At 53.8% G+C, this 18992-nt stretch overlaps 1 protein-coding gene across 18 annotated transcripts in view; it reads right to left on the reverse strand.

Annotated features, from left to right (window-relative positions):
- Positions 1–256: 256 nt before the first annotated feature.
- Positions 257–18992, reverse strand: part of DENND1A (DENN domain containing 1A) — a 467166-nt gene continuing 448430 nt past the window's right edge. For 16 of the 18 annotated variants that reach the window (XM_074330989.1, XM_074330982.1, XM_074330983.1 and 13 more), the window contains 3 exons: positions 7265–7393; positions 4264–4522; positions 257–3246 (listed from right to left, as the gene is read on the reverse strand). In XM_074330989.1, the coding sequence (XP_074187090.1) occupies positions 2074–3246; positions 4264–4522; positions 7265–7393 (1561 nt within the window). In that variant the 3' untranslated portion in view covers positions 257–2073. The remainder of the gene's footprint in view (positions 3247–4263; positions 4523–7264; positions 7394–18992) is intronic. The other 2 variants (XM_019728525.2, XM_019728521.2) reach the window with 1 other exon arrangement.

Genomic DNA, 18992 nt, shown 5'->3' on the forward strand with positions numbered 1-18992 from the left:
CTGGGCACCCTCCACACCATTGGTGACCTGCAGCCCTGCTCCATGGACCCAGTAGGCCTGGGACCAGCCCATCCCCATGGTGCCTGGGAGGGGAGGAGGCCGAGGCCCGAATGGAAACAGGCTTGGGAGTGGGTCAAGGGTCAAATCCTACCCTGCCGCTCTAAGCCTGGCTCCTCTACAGAAGGGGGTGCTGAAGCTGGCTGAGGCCTCCCCCCTCCCCCCCGAGACCTTCCTCAAGGACACAGGGATACCAGCCTTCTCCCCAAGAAGAATTTATTGAACGCACACACAAAATTCATCCTTGTGTTTGCTGATTCAGTCTGGCAAGAGGAGACCGCAGTGCCACCTGCCCCCAGCATAGCAGGGAGACCACAGGGTGGGCCCGCTTCCCTGCAGCCACCCAATACCCCTGGACTGACCCTGCCCACCAGCTGGGCTGTCCCATCCCCCATGGGTTCAGGAGTCTGTCCAGGATGGGTAGAACTGCAATCTGTATGGAAACACCAGAGTGTCCTGGAAGGACCCACACGGCCCAGACGTGACGTGCCTCCCACCCCTCTCCCAAACAGCCAGAGAACAGTCCCGAGATTTAGAGGGAAGATGTGCCTGAGGGGCCATGACTGACTCAGGAGCTGTGTGCTGGGCCAGCAGCGTGTCAAACCCCGTGTCACACCCTATGTTGGAGCGAACCTCAGAGCCAGCCCTCCAGGTCTCACTGACCTGGACACGGGGTGGCCTCCCAGCCCCTCAGACACTGACAAAGCTCCCTGGGGTTCTGGGGACCTCCAGGGACCCCTTTGCCCCATCAGCACCTCTCAGACTGTGACCATTCACAAATAGGAAATGAGAAATCAGGTCAAAATGCTCACAATTTCCTGCATGTCTCAGATGGTTGTTTTCTTAAATGGTTGGGCCATATTTCAATTTGGTTTATTGAAAGGAGTCAATTTCAAGATTCATCAAATCAATAAAGTAAAAAGGAAAAGAAAGATAAAAGAAACAGTAACAAAACATTTCAATTTAGCTTTGGTGACGTTGGCCTCAGGAATTTCTTTGCTGGCGATAAGATAATCACAGGCCAGGGGGGCAGGGAGGGGTGGCTCCTAGCCCTCCTGCCTCCAGGCTGCAAGAAGCCAAGCCTGTCCGCTCCCCCGCGGTCTGGAGAAGGGGCTCAGAGCCCAGTGCCTTCCTGACCCAGGGGCCCAGGCAGCTGGAACTCCTGAGTCAGTCTGTGGCGTGAAGCTGGCCTCCCAGTTGGAACCTGGGTGCCTGCTGCTTACTTCTGTCCCATCCATCCCACGCAACAAGACGCTGAACCCCATTTGACAGAAACACGGGAGACCAGGAGAGCCCAGACAATGGCCTGGCCCCAGCCTCCGAGGCACTCAGGCTCACCTGTTGCTGTATTTCCCTCTACAAATCGCAGGTGCTGGCGCTCCCAGCACCCAAGCAGGGCTGGCAGGGCGAGGTTTGGCCACCACGCGGGATCTCAAGGATCCCTCAGCCCCTAAATGCCTACCCAGCCAGAAAGCTGAAGTTTGGGGGTGGGGTGAAGACTCACAAAGGAGTATTGCTAGAGAGGGTTGGAAACGCCTCTCCAGGTGGTCCTCCAGCCCGGGAGGGGCTCCTTACTTCAAACTCTGTGTGAGTCTCGTGCTCACACAGAAGGTACCAGTGACACCTGTGTCCATCGAGGTGGGGTGTCCAGGGCTGTGCTGCAGTCAGCACAGGGGGCAGGGCTCAGAGGAGAGGCCCCGAGGAGGTTTCCAGGGGGAAGGTGGGTAGGGCTGGTCTGGGGCGATCGCTGGCCCAGTTGACCTCTTTAGTGCAAAACCCAATGGGTGCTGGGGAGGGGTGGTGGTGGGTGGGACGGGCCCCCGGAACTGGGTCGATTCCCAGACCAGAAGTGGTGCCATTCTCCAGCAGCCAGACCTCAGACATGAGCAGTATGGAGGGGGCGGGGGGCGGCAGAGAGGGTCCCACCCCTTCCCACCAGGAACCTGGGTAGCAACAGTGGCAGGGGAAGCAGGGCCGGCTTGGAGCCGCAGGGGTGCGCAGCCCTCAGTGCCTGGCTCACTCAAAGGTCTCCCACTGCTTCCTGAGCTGCTCCACTGAGCCCGGGGCTGGGGCCGGGCTCACGTCTTGCTTGGTTTTCCGTAGCAAATCTTCAAAGGGGTCTCTGGCCTCTTGAGTAGCAGAGGGCTGCAGTGCTGGCTCCAGGCCCTGTGAGGGCCTGGATGGAGGGAGGGGGACGTCTCCAGGCCTCAGGACCAGGCCCTGCTTGGCCTCGGCAGCCCTGGCACTGGAGCGGACCAGGGGCAACGTTCGGATCCTTGAAGGGGCGACAGCTGGGGGGCCCAGTGGCTGCAGGGGGCTGGTGTGGGCACCCATGGGCATCTGGCCAAAGAGGTTGGGCATGGAGAGGGCAGACAGGTTGGGCTGAGATCTGTGTGGGGCACAGAAGCCAGAATTGGACAGCAGGAGGCTGGGGGCAAAAGCTGGCCCCAGGGAAGCAGGAGGGGCCCCAAAAGGCCCGGCCGGTGTGGAGACCAGGGACATGGCAGGCAGTGCTGCTGGCATAGATGGGACAAACGGATTGAGGGATGGCTGTGGAAATGGGGTGGGGGTCCCCACGGGGGGAAAGCTGAACTGGGGGGTAAATGGGGGGGCTACATTTGGGGCTGTAGGGACTGGGGGAAGGGTACTGCCAGACCAGGCTGTGTGAAGTGGGTCCAGGAGGGCCAGCAGAGCATCACTGCTAGTGGCCGCAGCTCCTGGGCCCAGGCTGAGTGGCTGGAGCAGTTCGGTGCTGCCTTGGGAGGCGGCGCTGGGGAACGGGGCAGCGTGTGTTTCCTGCTCGGCCGGCAGCCATTCTGATGAGAAGTCACCGAGGGCGGCACCAGCAGCCTGCAGCTTGGCCGGGCGGGCGGTGGGAGGTGGGGGCACGATGCCCAGCTCCGGAGTCTTCCTGCCCTGGGGCCGGGGAATGGTGATGGTGCCCGGAGTGGGGGTGGGTGCCACTTCCTTGTCGCTGAGGTTTAGGGTGCTGTCCCGGTTGTGGAGCCGGCGGGGCAGGGCCGGGGAGTTCCCGAGCAGGGCGGAGGGCTTCTCGGGAGAGATGGCCAGGGGCTTGCTGCAGATGGCCATGTCGTCCTGGCCCAGGCTCCAGAGCTTGTTGTAGGGGTGAGCGAGCTTCAAGGCCATCGGCATCCCGCGGCTCCTGTCACTCCTGCCCAGGTCCAGCCTCTGTGGGAGGGAACCAGGGAGGCAGTGACCACAGGCTCTCCTGGGAGGCGGCACATACCCACTCCCAAGCCCCACCTGGGAGCTGGGCAGGTACCAGGATTTTGGTGCCAGGCGTGTGGCTGATCAGCCCCCGGGCACTCAGAGCAGCGGGTGGCTCTGCCCAGGTCTGTCTGGACTCTAAGCCCAGGTTGTCCTCACTGTGTGGCACAGGGACTCCGGAGAAAGCCCCTGTCCTTTCATACCAGTGTTGCCGAGTAGTTTTAGGAAAAGGACTGTTTACTGACCATCTATTGGCCGGGCCCTTTTTATTTTTCAAAGCATGTGGGCACTTTCAATCACCTCTGAGTGAGCCCAAGCGGGCGAGGGAGGCTCATGGCCTGGACGGAGGCACACTGGCTGGGGAGGAAACAGGACGGTCCCAAGTCCCCGCTCCGCCACTCCCAAGCACTGTGACCTGGGCCCCACGCCCCCTCTCTTGGCCTGAGGGGTACACGGAGTCATATGGCAGCTTTGTGAGTTTCACAGTGTGACCCAGTGCTTCCAGTCTCAGCCCCCACTTGCAAGTGAAGAAACAGACAGAGGGCAGGTGATAGACTGGAAGTCACAGTGCAAGGTCATGGAATCCAGAACCCAGGAATTTTCACTCAGAGTCCCTCCACGGACACTTCTTTGGTGGGGTGGGAGCAACCCCAGATCCGCCAGGGGTCAAAGCCCTGCCTGGGGGTCGGGCTGGGAGTCCTGGGAAAGTGGCGGAACACCAGTCCACCTCTCTCTGATGCACGAATGGAAGTGGGGGCAGATTTCCAGCAGGTCTAGCACCTTCTCCAGTGACCACTGAGAGGGAGGTCTGGCCACTGGCCTGCCTGGCAGGGTTTGCAGTCAGACTGACCTGAGCATTGGCTGAGGACCTTGGAAAAGTCGCTGTTTCTTCCTTGGTCTCTTTCACTGTCACATGGTGGTCCTGCCCCGTGTGGAAATCCCCACCCGAAGAGGTGCCCACCCCTGGCCACACCATACCTGATAGTCAAAGGTCCCTGGCTGTTCCCTCAGATCTTTTGGGGTCCGAAGGTCCTCCAAGCTCTTGGCCTGGCCCAGTGGCTGCAGTGGGCCTGCCATGTCCAGACTGCTGAAGACATCTTCCAGGAGATTGATGCTGGCAACCCAGTCAGGGGGAGCTGCGGCAGGGCCCCCGGGCTCCCGCGCTCGCTGCTCTGGGCTCTTCGTTTCATCGCCATCTGCACTGTCAGACTCCTTGAGTGTCCGATATGGCTGTGGCCTGGGAGGAGGCAAAGCAGGCTGGATTCTCCCACCCAGAGCCTCCGAGAGACGAGCAGGCAGCCCCCACCCCTGAGAACTTGCAGGCCTTGAGGAACATACCCAGGAGCCTTGGGGTCAGGAGTGTCCTGGGGTCCCTGAGCGCAGGAGTCTGCAGCAGCACTCTGACAGACCTGGGGCTGAATCTGGGTTCTGCTGCTCACTGGTAGGACCTCGGGCAAGTCACTTTGGCTCTAACTTGCACTGGGGGCACTTAGTTCCTCCCAACCACAGGACCCATCAGATAACTGGCTAGTGGGTTCACAAGTCATTCAAAGAAGGCACGAGGAACGGGACAGGACAGGACAGGGAACAGGCAGGTTCCTAAGTCCACCCTCTGTAGTCTGACCCCCCATGGCAGTCACGTTCTGGGAACAGCTCATGGGAACTGAGCTGGGGAAACTCCCTAGCACACCCCAGAATCCACAGAGGGAACCATCTGGGCCTCATCCTATGCTGACTTTGGTTCTAGCTCTGGTCATGCCATCTCCTGCTGTGGGATCTTGGGCAAGTCATTTAACCTCTCTGAGCCCCAGCCACACCCCTTGCAGGGGATAGCGGGCATTAAATGAGCAGACTCCGTGCTTGGTGCACAGCGGGCATGCAAAGGCTAACAGCATTCTGTATATTCATGCACCAAATCCTTGCAGCCGAGACTCCGAGATGCTGTGCAGGTGACAAAGCGTTCTTTTCTGACAAGCCTGAGCCCCAGGGCACCACTGCGTACTTGGAGAATGCTGCTGGATAAACCCTGACCTCTAGTGGAGCCTGGGCCAGAGCAGCTTCCCACCTCCTCTAACCAAGAGGCTGGGGCTGGCTGAGGCCCCTGGGTCAGGCAGAAACTGCCTGTGGCTCTGGTGAAGTAGGGGAAGGCTGCCACCTGCTGGTCAGACACTCCTACTTTATAGATGAAGAAACTGCGGGCAGGAGACTGACAGCAGAGGGAGAGGGCTCAGTGAACAGAGGACTCTTGGCAAGGACTTCATTAACCTGAGGTATCTCGCTGAAGCAACACAAGCTACCCATGAAGCAGACACACACCCCTACTTTATAGATGAGGAAACTGAAGCTCAGAGAGGCTAAGTAACTTACCCTATGTCACACAGCACCTGGCAAGAGGGGAAATGGAAGCCAAGTAGGAGAGACTTCAACAGGCCCTCACTCGCTGACTAAACCATCTGTACAAGGGACTGAAGCCCCTTTAATCAAATTCGAACACAATGAAGGAGATAGAAGAAACTCAGATGTGCTTCTTACATTTAAGGAACTAGTATTCATTCAAAAGCCATTTTGTTTTGATTTAAGATGGGCCAGTTCTTTTGTAAACACACACGCACACAAAAGCCTGTACTTTTCATAGGTCATGGCTATAGGAGTGAGCACTGTATTATTCAAATACTTAAGGTAGCAATTAATTAAAACAGGATGTGACCTGCTGGATTCTGTGCTGGGGGGAGTCCTTGGACGTCACCCAGAGTACCTTACCTGCAAAGGGGTGTTAAGTTGATATATAAACATTTCTATTCCAATGACTCTATCCTTATTTTAATAGAAGAAATAATAAGTGGCACATTAAGGCTATGATATCATAGATATTATTGCTTAGGACAAGGCTAATTTTTAAAAGTTTCAAAAGAAAAGATTCAACATATATAAAAGGTGGCATGTGAAGCTTGGGCCATACTGACTTAGGCCACCACCTGCTAAATGAGGACACCAGGAGTGGATCGACTTGCTCATGGTGACAGGTCAGCTGGTGGCAGAAAGGGCCAGAACCTCCTACCCCGAGGGGGCAGCAGCGGGAGTGGAGCTGTGGGGGTTTATTAGGTGCCCCAAGGAACCCACGGCCCGGAGGAGGGGCCTGGGGGCAGGGAGATGGAGGGGAAGAATCCCCTCTGCTGTACAGGCTGTAGCAGTTCACTCCCCAGAGGTTTGCTGTGGGCCCCTTGAAAAGGCAGTTCCCTTCCCTCAAATGCTCCCATTAAAACCATGACAACCTTGTTAACAAGTAAACACAGACAAACGCTGTCCCTTTGCTCACTCCCAACTCTCAAAACATGTGAGTGGAGGGGCAAGAACTAGCAAAAAAAGGGAACTAGAAAAGCTTAATTTTGGGGGAGTGGCTGGATTGTGGTGAGCCTTCATTTTTATTTCAGTTTATAATTAGCATGAGGCTTAGGCTAAAAATAATAATGATAAAAATTGTTCTAAAGTCAGGCAGATCAATAAAACACTAGGCTATGCCAGGATTACTACACACATCCCACAGCAGCAAGTTTTTCTCTTTTAAAACTTAAAACCTTACACTCCGTCCCCATGGCTTCCCAAGATGTGCTGGGATAAAGAACTCGGGCGTCGCCGACCAGGCTAATTGTAGCCACCAATTCCAGCAACAATCAAGTGCATTTTCCCTGTTTAAGGAAAGGGACAAGGGCTCCTGTCTCACAACTTTAGAGCCCTGTCGCTCTTGTCACCTCACTACCGTCACAGCCTCTGTGAGGCCAGCAGAATGAACGCCTGAGAAGAGGCTCACAGAGGTGCTGTTCTCCCTGCAAGGTGGCGCTGGGGCACTGGAACGCAGCAGCTCTAGACACCGCCCCCTCCCCCCATGCAAGGGCCAGCAGCACTGGCCACCCTCTCCCCCCAAGAGGCCCCGGGGAGTCACCAAGCCCAGCTCAGGGAAATGGAAGGAGGAAGGAGAGACCATTCAAAGGGAGTGGAGAAGAAAAAACTTTCAGTGAAGCCAGAGCTCGGGCCCTCTTCCCGCTGGCATTCATCGTCAGAGGAGTCTTCGGAGAGGAAGACCGCATAGTGTCGCAAGGGCTTTACCAGGCTGAGGCAGAGGAACACAAGAGAGAAGAGAACAGTTAGGAGGCGCCCTCAGAACTCCACGTGGTGGGGTGGGGAGGAGACCTTTGGGCTCATGGCGGGCCCTGGCCTCCCTCTGCCCGCCGTGGGTGGAGGCGTCCCGGAGAAGGCCAGGTGGCATGGAAGGCCCAACGGGCCCCACAGTGAGTAAGCTGGTCCCAAATGGAAAAGAAACTGAGTTTGCCACGGGTGTCAAGAGCCTGAAACACAGTCATTTGTGACCTGGTAGTCCCACTTCCATTTAGCTAACCCTAAGTATAGCGAGGGATTATGCACAAAGGTCTTCCTCACTGCTATGTTTATAATATTAAAACATGAAACAACCTAAACTTCCAGCAACAGGGAGCTGGTAAAGCGAATTATGGTACAGATGGCTGGATATTATCCTCCCATTAGCTTCAATGTTTACACAGGAAAACCTAAAACTCAGGATGCAGAATTGCAATTATACCACAGTCTCTCTCATCTACTTACAGAAAAATACATAGAAGACTACAAAACTATGTGCCTAAATATCAACAACAGCTAGTGGGAGTATGGGTGACTCCCCCCACCCCTCTTTATTTTTCTGTGTCTTCTATGTTTTCTACAATGTGCGTATCTACTCCAATAATCAGGAAAAAACAAAAAATAAAGTTAGGGAAGAAAGTGAGCCTGTGGAAGTGCACTCATGAGAAGGCCCTTTTCTGATTAGTGGCCACTCTCTGGTGTCTCCCTCAGATGCCTCTTCAGAGAGTCTTTTTCATCTGTGATGCGGAAATTAAATATTCATTGTTATAAAAAATGCATCTCCCTTGTCAGCCACCTGTGAGCTCTGCCTCTATAAACACAAACACGCACACGGCCCAGAGGAACCCCCGCACGCCGGCTGCTATGAATTATACACTGACCAGGGTCCATGAGAGGCCTGTGCTTAGAGAGGGGAGCTGGGTCCGGTGGACCTCAGTTCAAATCCCAGCCCCGTGGCTTCTGTTGAAGCGCATGGCTGCAAGCGGGCAGCCCACACCTCCGCCTCCGACAACAAACGTAGACACACGTGGCGAGGATCCCTGGAGACGAGGGTGAAGTTTGGGGAGAGGGTGGGTAGGAGACACTGAAGAGCCTGAGGGGTGCTATCTCCTCTCCCCACACCCCCGGCCAGAGCAGTTTCCTTTCTTTGCTTTATATGATGCCATTCCTTCCAGGTTTAGTTTTAGGAAAAAGCAACATGTCCAAACAAAGTACCTGGGAACCATGGCCGGGGGCATACCTGTTGCCCGCCTGGGGACTGGGGCAGTGGATTGTTACTGGCCTCTGTTACGATCTGCCATCATGGGGGCTAAACCAATTGTTACCCAAGAATACGCTGTTCTTTCAAAAGTAGAACCAGGGCTGGCTGCCGGGCGGTGGAGCTCTCAGCAGCCTCACACATGAACCCCTGCATTTCCTTGCATCCTCCCCGGAAGTTAGCCAGGCAGAGCTTTGCCCTGTACTGCAGTGGGGGTTGAGGCGCAGAGAGGGGACCCCACTTGCCCAGGGTTGCACACAGGGAGGTAGGTGGTGGGTGGGCCCCGGGGCTCCTCTCCTCTCCCAGGCCACCTTGCTGGACCAGAGTGCGTCAGCCCAGGGGGGCACATTTTCCTCTGGACTTGGGAGGGCAGGAAGATTTCATTTGCCAAAATGTGCACTGGCCACCCTCGGGACAAGGCTGCCTGGCTCCTCCACTGTCACCAGGACACAAAACAAGGCAGAAGGGCCACTCTCCACACAGTGCCTGGACCCCCATTCCGAGTCAAACCCGACCTTGTCACTCTCCTGCTTAACACCTGCAGATCTGCTGCTCTGAAGCGAGATTTAGCGGCAACTGTTGTGTGGTGAGTAAACCCGCTGAGTAAAGTGTTAGGAATAATAACTTTCAGACGTTTGCAGAATGACTTCCTAGGTGGGCAGTGGTGAGGGCTGCAGAGCAGCAGTGCCAAGTCCGAGCTCCAAGCAGGGCAGACACCGAGCGGCACACCTGGCCCTGGCCACCTGTGTGCGCCGCCTCCTGCCCCGCCCCCGCCCCCTGCCTGCTGTCTCCGCCTGGTGCGCTGACTGCCCTTCAGTCTTGAAGACCCAGATGAATGGCACGTCTAGAAAGCCTTCCTGGAGTTCCCAACTGGCATCTGCTCCCTGGATGGTTAGTGTCTCCTTGGCTGCATGTTTTAGCACGTCATTGAGACTACTTGATCTCTTGTAATTCTACTTCTGAGGTGGGCTCCTCAAGGGCAGGCGCCTGGCTCATTCTTCTCATTGTCCCCACCTGGGGCACAGTATTGATGCAATGGAAGTCTGTCGATCGAATGAATGGAAGGCAGTGTCTGTGGAGACAAGGTACCCACTCAACTCCCCCATCTTCCTGGAGTCCCAACACAGTATGTGTCTCTCCCATCAGCTTGTAACTGGTCTCCGCTGAGTTCCTCATCTGTCCTGAGACACTGAGATCCAGAGGGTGGGACCACATCGGAGGGGTGGGTCAGGCACAGGGGCAGGTGCGAGTCTCCGGAAAGTGTTTACAATAATACCCACACGTAAGCAATGATGCCAACAGCCGAGCAGGAAGGTATCTCTGTACTGATTTTACAGAGGATGAGATTGTCATTAGTCCATCTGTCCAGCCATGCACCCAACCAAGAGGCACTTCCTGAGTGTTTGTTGTGAGCACACCGTGTTAGCTGAGCATTAGGCGTCACGGGCGAAGGAGAGAAATGTGACAAGTGACCTGGCCGGGAAGTGGCGAGCAGGGGTTCCAGCTCAGGGCCCCCACTTTCCTGTCAGCCGGGCTGGAGGCAGATGTATACGTGGGGACACACCTCTGCTTGGGGCTCTTGGGTGGCCCTCCAATCTATCTCGGATGCCTTTCCAACACCCATGCAAGCACGGCCTCCTCCCTGGCTTTGACAAGAAAGCAGACATCACAGCTTGGCATTCCACCTGCCAGGGATGTCTGGATTCACACAAGAGCAAAGAGCCTTTGTGCTGGACTGGACCTTGGCTTTGGCAGCTCATGTCACTGTCAAAATGCAGTGGCTCCCCACACTGTGATCACAGAGGGGCGGAGCTAGGGAGCGGGAAGAGGGGGAGCTGCGATTTCCAGCTCTGTCGCTGGCTCTCCTGGCCAGGCCAGGCTGCGCGGGCAGTGGCTCCAACAAGAGGCCCTGGATGTCTCCTGAACACAATGTCTGTTTCTCAAGAGTGACAGAGCAACCAGATGAGAACTTGGCCGCGTGGTTTGGTCAGAGTTCCTTCAGGTCCAGGCTTTGGGCCACACAGGTGACGACGATGACACTGGCAGGACTCACAAGGGTTGGGCTCAATGCTGTCTGTACAGTTCCTCATTAATTCCTTATCACATCCTCATTTTTCAGATAAAGAAGCCAAGGTTCAGAGAAGGGGAGTCACTTGCCCAGTGTCACACAGCAGCTCAAGGTAGAGCTGGGAATCTGCATTTCCTGACACTAAATCACGTTGGAATCCTGCCTCTTCAGTTCTGGGGATCCGAAACAATGAAACGAGGCATAGGGCGCTTCCCCTCCCACTTATAACAAAAGGTGAGATTTCAAAATAAACTTATTTAAATTCAACTGCTCATGTTCTCCCATGAAACATACAGTCAGATATTTGTCAGAGATAAAGGATGAACCGTCGAAAACGTCCAGGTTTAAATTTTTTATTAGCTTAAGGCAGAATGTGAAATAAAAAAAAAAAGTGTACCTCTTCCCTCATTAACCCAATTCAGCTACTACCCTGCAGTCTGCCACCCACCACTTGCCTGGATTTTATTATCCACAAAGAGCTGTCTGTGAGAAGGCAGGTCATGGTGAACTTGGCTACTCAGCGAGGGCTGCTGGCGTCTTGGCGAGAAAGAAAGGCCCGCTGTCCATCACCGTTCAGACCCCATCATCTCCCATGGCTGCTCCCGCCTCTGCCCACCTCTTCTCGGCACGGAGTTCCCATGCAGATGACTTCCCGAACCCTTTCTAATGTTTGGTTTAACGTGTCGCCGGTTAGCGCGCGCGTGTGACAGTGGTGACAGGCGCGGCTGTTCCTTTTTAAATACCATGTCAGAGACACAGCGTCAGGAAGCGAGGACGTGCTCTGTGGCTCTCTGCCGTGCCGGGATCGCATGGGCTTATTTTTTAATGAGGAAGATCTGCATCTCGAGAGTTTTCTTCATGTGTCACATCGCGTGGACAAATCAGCAGCACGTCACGCTGGCCCAAAATGAAATGCTGACAAATGTAGATATTTCAAATTTAATTGACATTTAAATGTACTTGAGATAAAGAAGGGAAAAAAATCAGCAAGGACTTGGTCTCCGGAGGTAACGAGGGGAGCTGGTGACCATTTTTTAAAGGATCATTTCACTCTAGCACAAAAGATCTTTACTTTGTAAATGTGTTGGCCGCTCTGGCGTCTGGATTACGTAGCTCCTGTAGGCTGATGAGCAGGGACAGTCCCCAGGAGGCGTCTGTCCAGCCAGCCCTCTACCATCCCCACTTCCTAGCCAGATGACCTTGGGAAAGTCATTTTACATCTCGGAACCTCAATTTCTTATCTGTAAAATGGGAATTCTACAGCCTTCCTGATGATCTTATCAGAAAAGTTGAATGAAAATATTTGTAAAGGGCTTTGCATAACACCTACTGCATAGCGAACACTCAACTGCTATCCATATGCCACATTCCCCTGCTAACACATACATTCTGGGCTTTTGGGTCCTGTGCAGGTCTTCCCTGACTTCAAACACCTTCCCAGTTAGGGTTACTGGTCCCCAGCTGGGCATACCCTAGCACATCAGAATCATCTGAGTGAGTCCCATGCTTTCCCCTCCATCACCAGGACACAGGGCCAACACTGCAGACCACACCTCAGCATGCGCACAGGTTAGAAAATAGAAAAAGGCTCTGAAGCAAGTCAGGAGGGGCTCTGGGGGAAACAAGCTCAGTGCTGGAGCTGCAGAACCAGCTCTGGAACTGCACTGAGCTCTTCCTATGTGACCCAGGCCAAGGGCTGGGGGTGTTCTCAGGGAGGAAGAACTGGAGACACATACTGTTTCCCCAAAAATAAGACCTAGCCGGACAATCAGCTCTAATGTGTTTTGGAGCAAAAGTTAATATAAGACCTGGTATTATATTTATTATATTATTATATTATAACGGGTCTTACATTAATTTTTGCTCCAAAAGACACATTAGAGTTGACTGTCCAGCTAGGTCTTATTTTCGGGGAAACACGGTATGCTGGATGGAGGGTCTTCACACTTAGTCCTATGTGATTATCTACTTAAAAACAGCAGCGAGGGAATCACTGCTGTCATGAGTTGCGATCACAATGAGAAGGTGTCTTCCTGTCAGGAGAACTGATCCAAGTGTGAAACCAGGTCCTTCCCATCCCGCTGGGGACTTGTTCTGCCAGAGGGCAGCGGTGGGGGTGTACCTGGCTCACCTGGGAGGTGACATGGGAGCTGGGCTTTTAATCGTGAGTATGGGAGAGGCTGCACAACGGGAGGAGTGCGCACAGGGGGCTTGGGGCTGTGCAGCAGGTGGTGGATGCCCTTGAACCTGCATGAGGGCTGACAGCCATGTGCAAGCTCAGGGGCTGGGCAGGCACCGGGGAGGCCTTCCTTGGCTTGGCTCTGATCTCCTCTCTTGGGTTGACGGTGCTCTTTGCCCTTCCAACCTTCATCCATCCATCCATTCAACTACTTATCAACCTGTATGTTCATTCATTTATTCCTTCTTTGAACAAAAATCACTCGTGTCAATTCACACGCCTACATCCAGGCCACCAGGTGCCCTGAGAAGTCCTTCCCAGGCCACCAGGTGGACACCCCCATAGGCGGAGAGGCTCAAGCACAGGATGGGGGCTTTGCTCCACTTTCCCAGTCTTCAAGATGGGGTGGGGACACCTTGGGGGCACTTTCCCTATGAGGAAGAGACACTGTGAAGAAGAGCTGTCCTTCATCCCTAAGTGGCCTCTGCTGGCTATGAGACCCCGCATCATTTCTGTGGCAGAAGTGGTGGTGGTGGGGGGTGCGTCTGGCGAGAAAGCAGTGGGCGAGGACGTGGGACCCAGCAGACCCAGGGTCGTTCCACTGGCTGCTGCAGCCTTGGTTCCCTCATGGTGGAGCAGGCTGACAATGCCTTCACTTGGAAGACTGTGGGGTGTGGGGGAGGTTCACCAAGACGACATAGGGGCAAGTTCTGGGCCGGAAACAGGCACGTGAGAAATGGCGACATGCCAGCTGTAATAGGGAGGGGGCTCGGTCACAATGGCACAGCCTTTTAGAGGTGACTGAAATCAGTTATGTCTTGAGGACAGACACCCTTCCTAGGGCATCCTGAAGGCTTGCTTGTCCAGTTGGAAGTAACTGCCCCGATTGTGACAGACCCTGGGAAAAGTCCTTCCCTCCGAGTGGCCGGCAGAAGTGGTTGGAGACAGAGGGCCTGTTTTCCTGGGCTGCTGCACACCCCTGGGGGCTCCCTGGCAGTTCCTGCTTTTCCAGTCCGGGCTCAGCTCCATGTCTGGCTTCTGGCTTGGCTTCGTCCCCAGGGCCCAGAACCCACTGTTGGAGAGGGGAGGAGCCCGAGTCAGGTCTGGAGCCTCTCGCCTTGCTAATTGGGTCTGTGGCCTTCTGCTCGGGTGTTTGGACTCTTAGCCGCTCAGGGAGTGGGTCCTGGCAGCCTGCCAGGGGGTAGTACGCAGACAGCTGCCCTTACCCCCTGGGGTCCAGGGCCCAGCTGGCATCTTGGAGACTTTTTCCTGGGGCCGATCGCAGTTTCTGGCAACTAGAGGGCCAGGGCAGGGGGTGGGATGCTGGTAGCTTCATGTTCACATCCTAATCACACCTGGCACATAGTAGGTGCTCTTTACACATCTGAGGCTGTTAACTGACACCCCTCCCCCATCTCCAGGGGATTGGGCTGTAAGCTTCAATCTGCCGTCAGTGCTTCTGTTGTTCAGTCCTTTGTAAACATCCCTGAACAGAGGTCTGGGCTGGGCTCCGGTCCGGGAGTTAAGTACACCTGGCTCTGACCTGGAGCTCACAGACTCTTGGCGTGTGTGTTGTGTGTGCGCACACCTTCATGTGATGTGAAAACTACAACATGGTAGGTCAGTGCTACATCAGGGGAAACCCAGGGAATTTCGGGCGTGGGATGGGGGAACCTCTGATCGTTGAGGCCGCAGCAGTTGCTGCAGGAGATGGCAGAAGGGGAGACTGGCTACCTTAGGACGCTAGTGAGGCTCCTGCAGGCAGGTTCTCAAGTCGTGTTCCTTGGAATGTTAATAGGCATTGTGTTTTAAAAACGAGGGCAAAGAGACTTACCCAGGGTCTGCCCCAGGCCTGTCAGGTGCCAAAGCCCTGCCATGCACCAGGCCACCATCCCAGCAGAGCTGACTGACCACACCCCAGGGGCAGCTCTGGGTTTGTACAGGAGGGAAAGCGGCTCTCCCCTCACTGTAGCCACCGCTTGAGGAGGCCGGGGGTGGAGCAGCACAAAATATCAGTTTTTTTCCGGAGCATGTGTGCAATGGGCCTGAAGAGATACAACTGCAAAAGACCGGGTCTTTGGGCAGAGCTCTCTCTAAATCCTTCTGGCAGCTTCTTCTGATCTTATTTTAATTTTCTGAGGCTTTGGGTGCTGGGGTCATGCAGTGCAATCAGATGATCAGACTCTCCAATTCCTAAGCAGCATGGGCCGGCCGTTTGGTGTACAGACTGTTTGCCCAGCCAGTGCACCCTGCAGAATTTCTCCTTGGCCAGAAGGATTTCTCACGCCAGCCACACATTCCTCTGGGCCCCCCAGATGCAGATTCCCAGGGAGCCCACAGTTGGGGTAGGAGTGTAAAATAGTACAATTCTTTTAGAAAGTTATTTAACAACATGGAGCAGGAATCTGCCTCTATTACTGGTTTAGGGTACAGGCTCTGGCGTTAAAGAGACACATTTGAAGCTCAGCTCTGCCACTAACTAGCTGTGTGAGCAAGGGCGGTAACAACGTCTCAGGGTCTCAGCTTCTATAAAATAGAGCTTATGATACCTACCTCCCCATCCCAGATTTCTCATGAGGATTGAAGGAAACGGTGTGTGTAGAGTGCTTAGCACGCGGTTCTCAGTTAATGGCAGCTGTTAATCATTCCATTTCTTATTAGGATGTAAAGTAAGAAATGTTTGGAGGACAAGAACATTTACTCTGGCATTTTTCGTATTAGCGAAAACCTGGACAATCGACAGACCCGATGTGACGGGCGTGAGGAGGTAGGCCGTGCACATACCCCCAGTGCAACCTTCCACAGTCCCCCAAAACGGGGGTTCCAAGGATTTGTGGCCAGTCCATAGGATGAGATACTGCAAGGAAGCTGCGGCTTTGCAGACAGATGTGGTAGAAAGACTGGAGGGGAATCTGCAGAAATGCTAATACCGTGTTTCCCTGAAAATAAGACCTAACCAAAAAATAAGCCCTACCATGATTTTTCAGGAAGACGTCCCCTGAACATAAGCCCTAATGTGTCTTTTGGAGCAAAACTTAATATAAAACCTGGTCTTATTTTCGGGGAAACACGGTAAGTATGGGATTCGGAATGAACTTGTCTCTTCCCAGAATGTTTATAAGGCTATCGGGTTATTTTTACAAACAAACAAAATTATTTGAAAAGAGCACATTTTGTGTGGATCTGACCAGAGGGGTGAGCATGGCAATACCTGTGGGCCTCTGGTGGCTGAATCTGGGCCTTTCTTACTTAGTACAATGAAACTTCAAAGAACCCGCCTGCAGCCAATCAAGACGCGTGTGGCTGGAGGGTGTTCTGTGTCTCACTTACGTGAGGTGCAACAGAGGTGTGCGGCTGTAAGGATTCCGACTCTGCAGCTGGTTGGGACTGGTGCATCCGATCCCAAGCCCCGTAGCCAGTAAGACGCAGAGGACAGCCTGACCCTTCTGGGTTGTGGAGAAGATTAAATAAAGTGGAGCCTGCATGTAACTATCTCCTCCCTTACTCTGTGAGGGCGACTGCTCCTGACCCCCACTGCAGTGAACGAACGACAGCCTGACAGAGAGACACACCTGGGGACCAGCAGCTCACTCCCTGCCTTTGGCCAGTGTGTGTGGTCCTGAGGGGCGGGCGGTACTGAACACAGTGCTGTCTTTTAGAGATGGTTATCGGCTCCTTCTAAGCATCAAGTTCCATGGAAAATCATCCTATACCTGACAAGCCGAAAGAAAAATAAGTCGGGGCCCGGTAGCCATGCACACTGTGGCTGAAACAACCAGGTGAGCCTCATCGCGCTCACCGTGGCCCCCATGGTCCTCGCCCCTCAGAATATAATCCTAATTAGCTTCCTAACAAAAAGCCTGATGGTACAGAAGAAACGACGAGGCCTCTGTCATCAGACAACTGGTCCCATCACTTTTTAGCCCTGAAACCTTGGCCAAGTTACTGAAAGTGTCTCTCTGAACCTCAGTTTCTCCATCTGTTAAGTGGGAAAGCCATCACCTATCCTTCACAATCTTAAGGGACATTCAGTAAATGTTGCTTTTCTTTCCTTCCTCAGGTAGAAACACTCGTGCACCAGCGGACACTGCTTCTTTGGCAGGAAGAGGACTGAACAGCTCTGGTCCCCAACTCCAGGGAACCAGAGAGAAAGGGTGGCATGCGGGACAAATCATCTTAGGACGTGGAGCTGTCTCTCTAGGCAAAGCCACACTGACAATGGACCCCCACGGCCAGCAGAGTGCAACTGAGAGAGTGAAATCGAGCAGCACACGGAGTCCTGGTCCTGCCCCTTTCGAACTGGATGACCCTGGAATACCGAGCAAATACATTTTCTGAGCCTGAGTTGCCATTCTGTGGGAGGAGAAATGAACAGCAGCCTAAGAGGGCCTAGAACATGAGAGGTGCTCGACTGCACTTGCTGCTGACTGGCCTCTGACCCTGAGCCAGGCTGCCTGATGCGGGCTGACCCTAACGCTTACCCTTGGGAGTGCGGGGGCATTCCACCGGCCCTGTTCTGAATACTGATGGAGGAGTTAGTCGTTCTTGAGGAGAAATAGTCACTGAATATCAATTAGCTAATGTCAACTGAAAAACGGAGGGAATGCTTTCCCGAGAAATATTTCTGAAGTGTTCTTCCCATTGCCATCAGATGGTTTTAAGGGGTAAGGACACTTATCATTGATTCAGGAAGAAAATCTAACAGGAAAAAAATTTCATTTTGGGAAAATGTAAGTCAACAAAAGAGTCAGCGTGGGGATTTTCTTTAAAGGCCTCCTTTTCAAAACTCAAACAAGCTGGCACTTAGTAGGTTTTCAAAGATATCTGCTGAATGAATGGGTGCACGAATGGACAGAAGGCCATCATCTGGAAAGGGAGAGACAGACTGCAATGGATGGACTGGCCAGAGAGCTGGCGGCCGATGCTTCTGGGCCTTGACGGATTCCAGACACTGAGCTGCCTGCCGCTGGAGGCTGTGGAGACCGTCTTGTTCTTAACCAGCTCCATCTTGCTGTCCATGAAGTTACTTGTTTAACATGCGATTTGGACGTGAGAGTCGGGGCAAGAAGTCAGGAGGCCTGAATCCCTCCCTCAGCTTCAAAGATCCTGTATCTCCTTCGGCTACCCAAATCCTCTACGTTTCCGACGCAGTCTGCTGGTCCCAGTGCTGACAGAGATCCGTGATTCAAGAAAATCCAGGCCATATTAAAGGGCCAGGCACTGATTCGTGCGCCCAACGTGGAACCACCCGCAACGATGGCCCATTAGGATCTGGTTCCTGCCTGCCGGCTTGTCTTCTCGTGTCTCCTAACACAATGCTGACAGATTGGTGGAGCTGGGTTCTTTCCTCCCTAGAACAATATTTTATGAGGAGTCTGTTTTATTAAAATATTTTCCGCTGGATGCTTCCTGTGTTTCAAGAACTTGGTCTTGCCAGCTGGAGTCGATGACAGTTGAGACAAACACATCCAAGTGCTGTTGTGACATGGCATTTGGAACTGGAGGAGCACACGGGTGGGGGGGGCGCAGCATGGGAAGAGACGCAAGAAAACACCCAGGATGCACTAGAAATGCCACTGATGTAATGGGTGAAAAGCCCCCATCCCCTCCAACCCCACCCATTAAAACAAATGTAAACAGAAACTCTTGGAACAATGTCCCCAAATGTACCTCTTTATCTCCTGGTGGGCTGGAGCCGCTGTGAGGTATGGTCACAGAGATCCTGTCATTGTTTTTCTATTGCTGCCAGTTTGCCACTAAACCAGCCCTCTGCTCCCACTGGGTCATTTCAACCCCACATTTCCTGAACAGAAATCTAAAACAAAGCATGTTGCAAAAAGAACTAAAAAGTGATACCGACAGTCCTGGTCACAACCAGGAGGATGGGATCACCAGACACGGGCTCTTTGGCACACACCAGAGGCACCCCCACCACCGGGCTGGAGAAGCAGCACGGTGAGCAGGTGAGATTAGGAAGCCCAGCCTCTAATTGGGAACCACGAAACAGGTACTGCTGGTCTGTAGGACGTGAGTGGTGCTGTTGGTCTGGG

This window comes from Rhinolophus sinicus, linkage group LG04 (genome assembly GCF_036562045.2).
Source record: "Rhinolophus sinicus isolate RSC01 linkage group LG04, ASM3656204v1, whole genome shotgun sequence".
In the NCBI taxonomy this organism is placed as follows: Eukaryota; Metazoa; Chordata; class Mammalia; order Chiroptera; family Rhinolophidae; genus Rhinolophus; species Rhinolophus sinicus.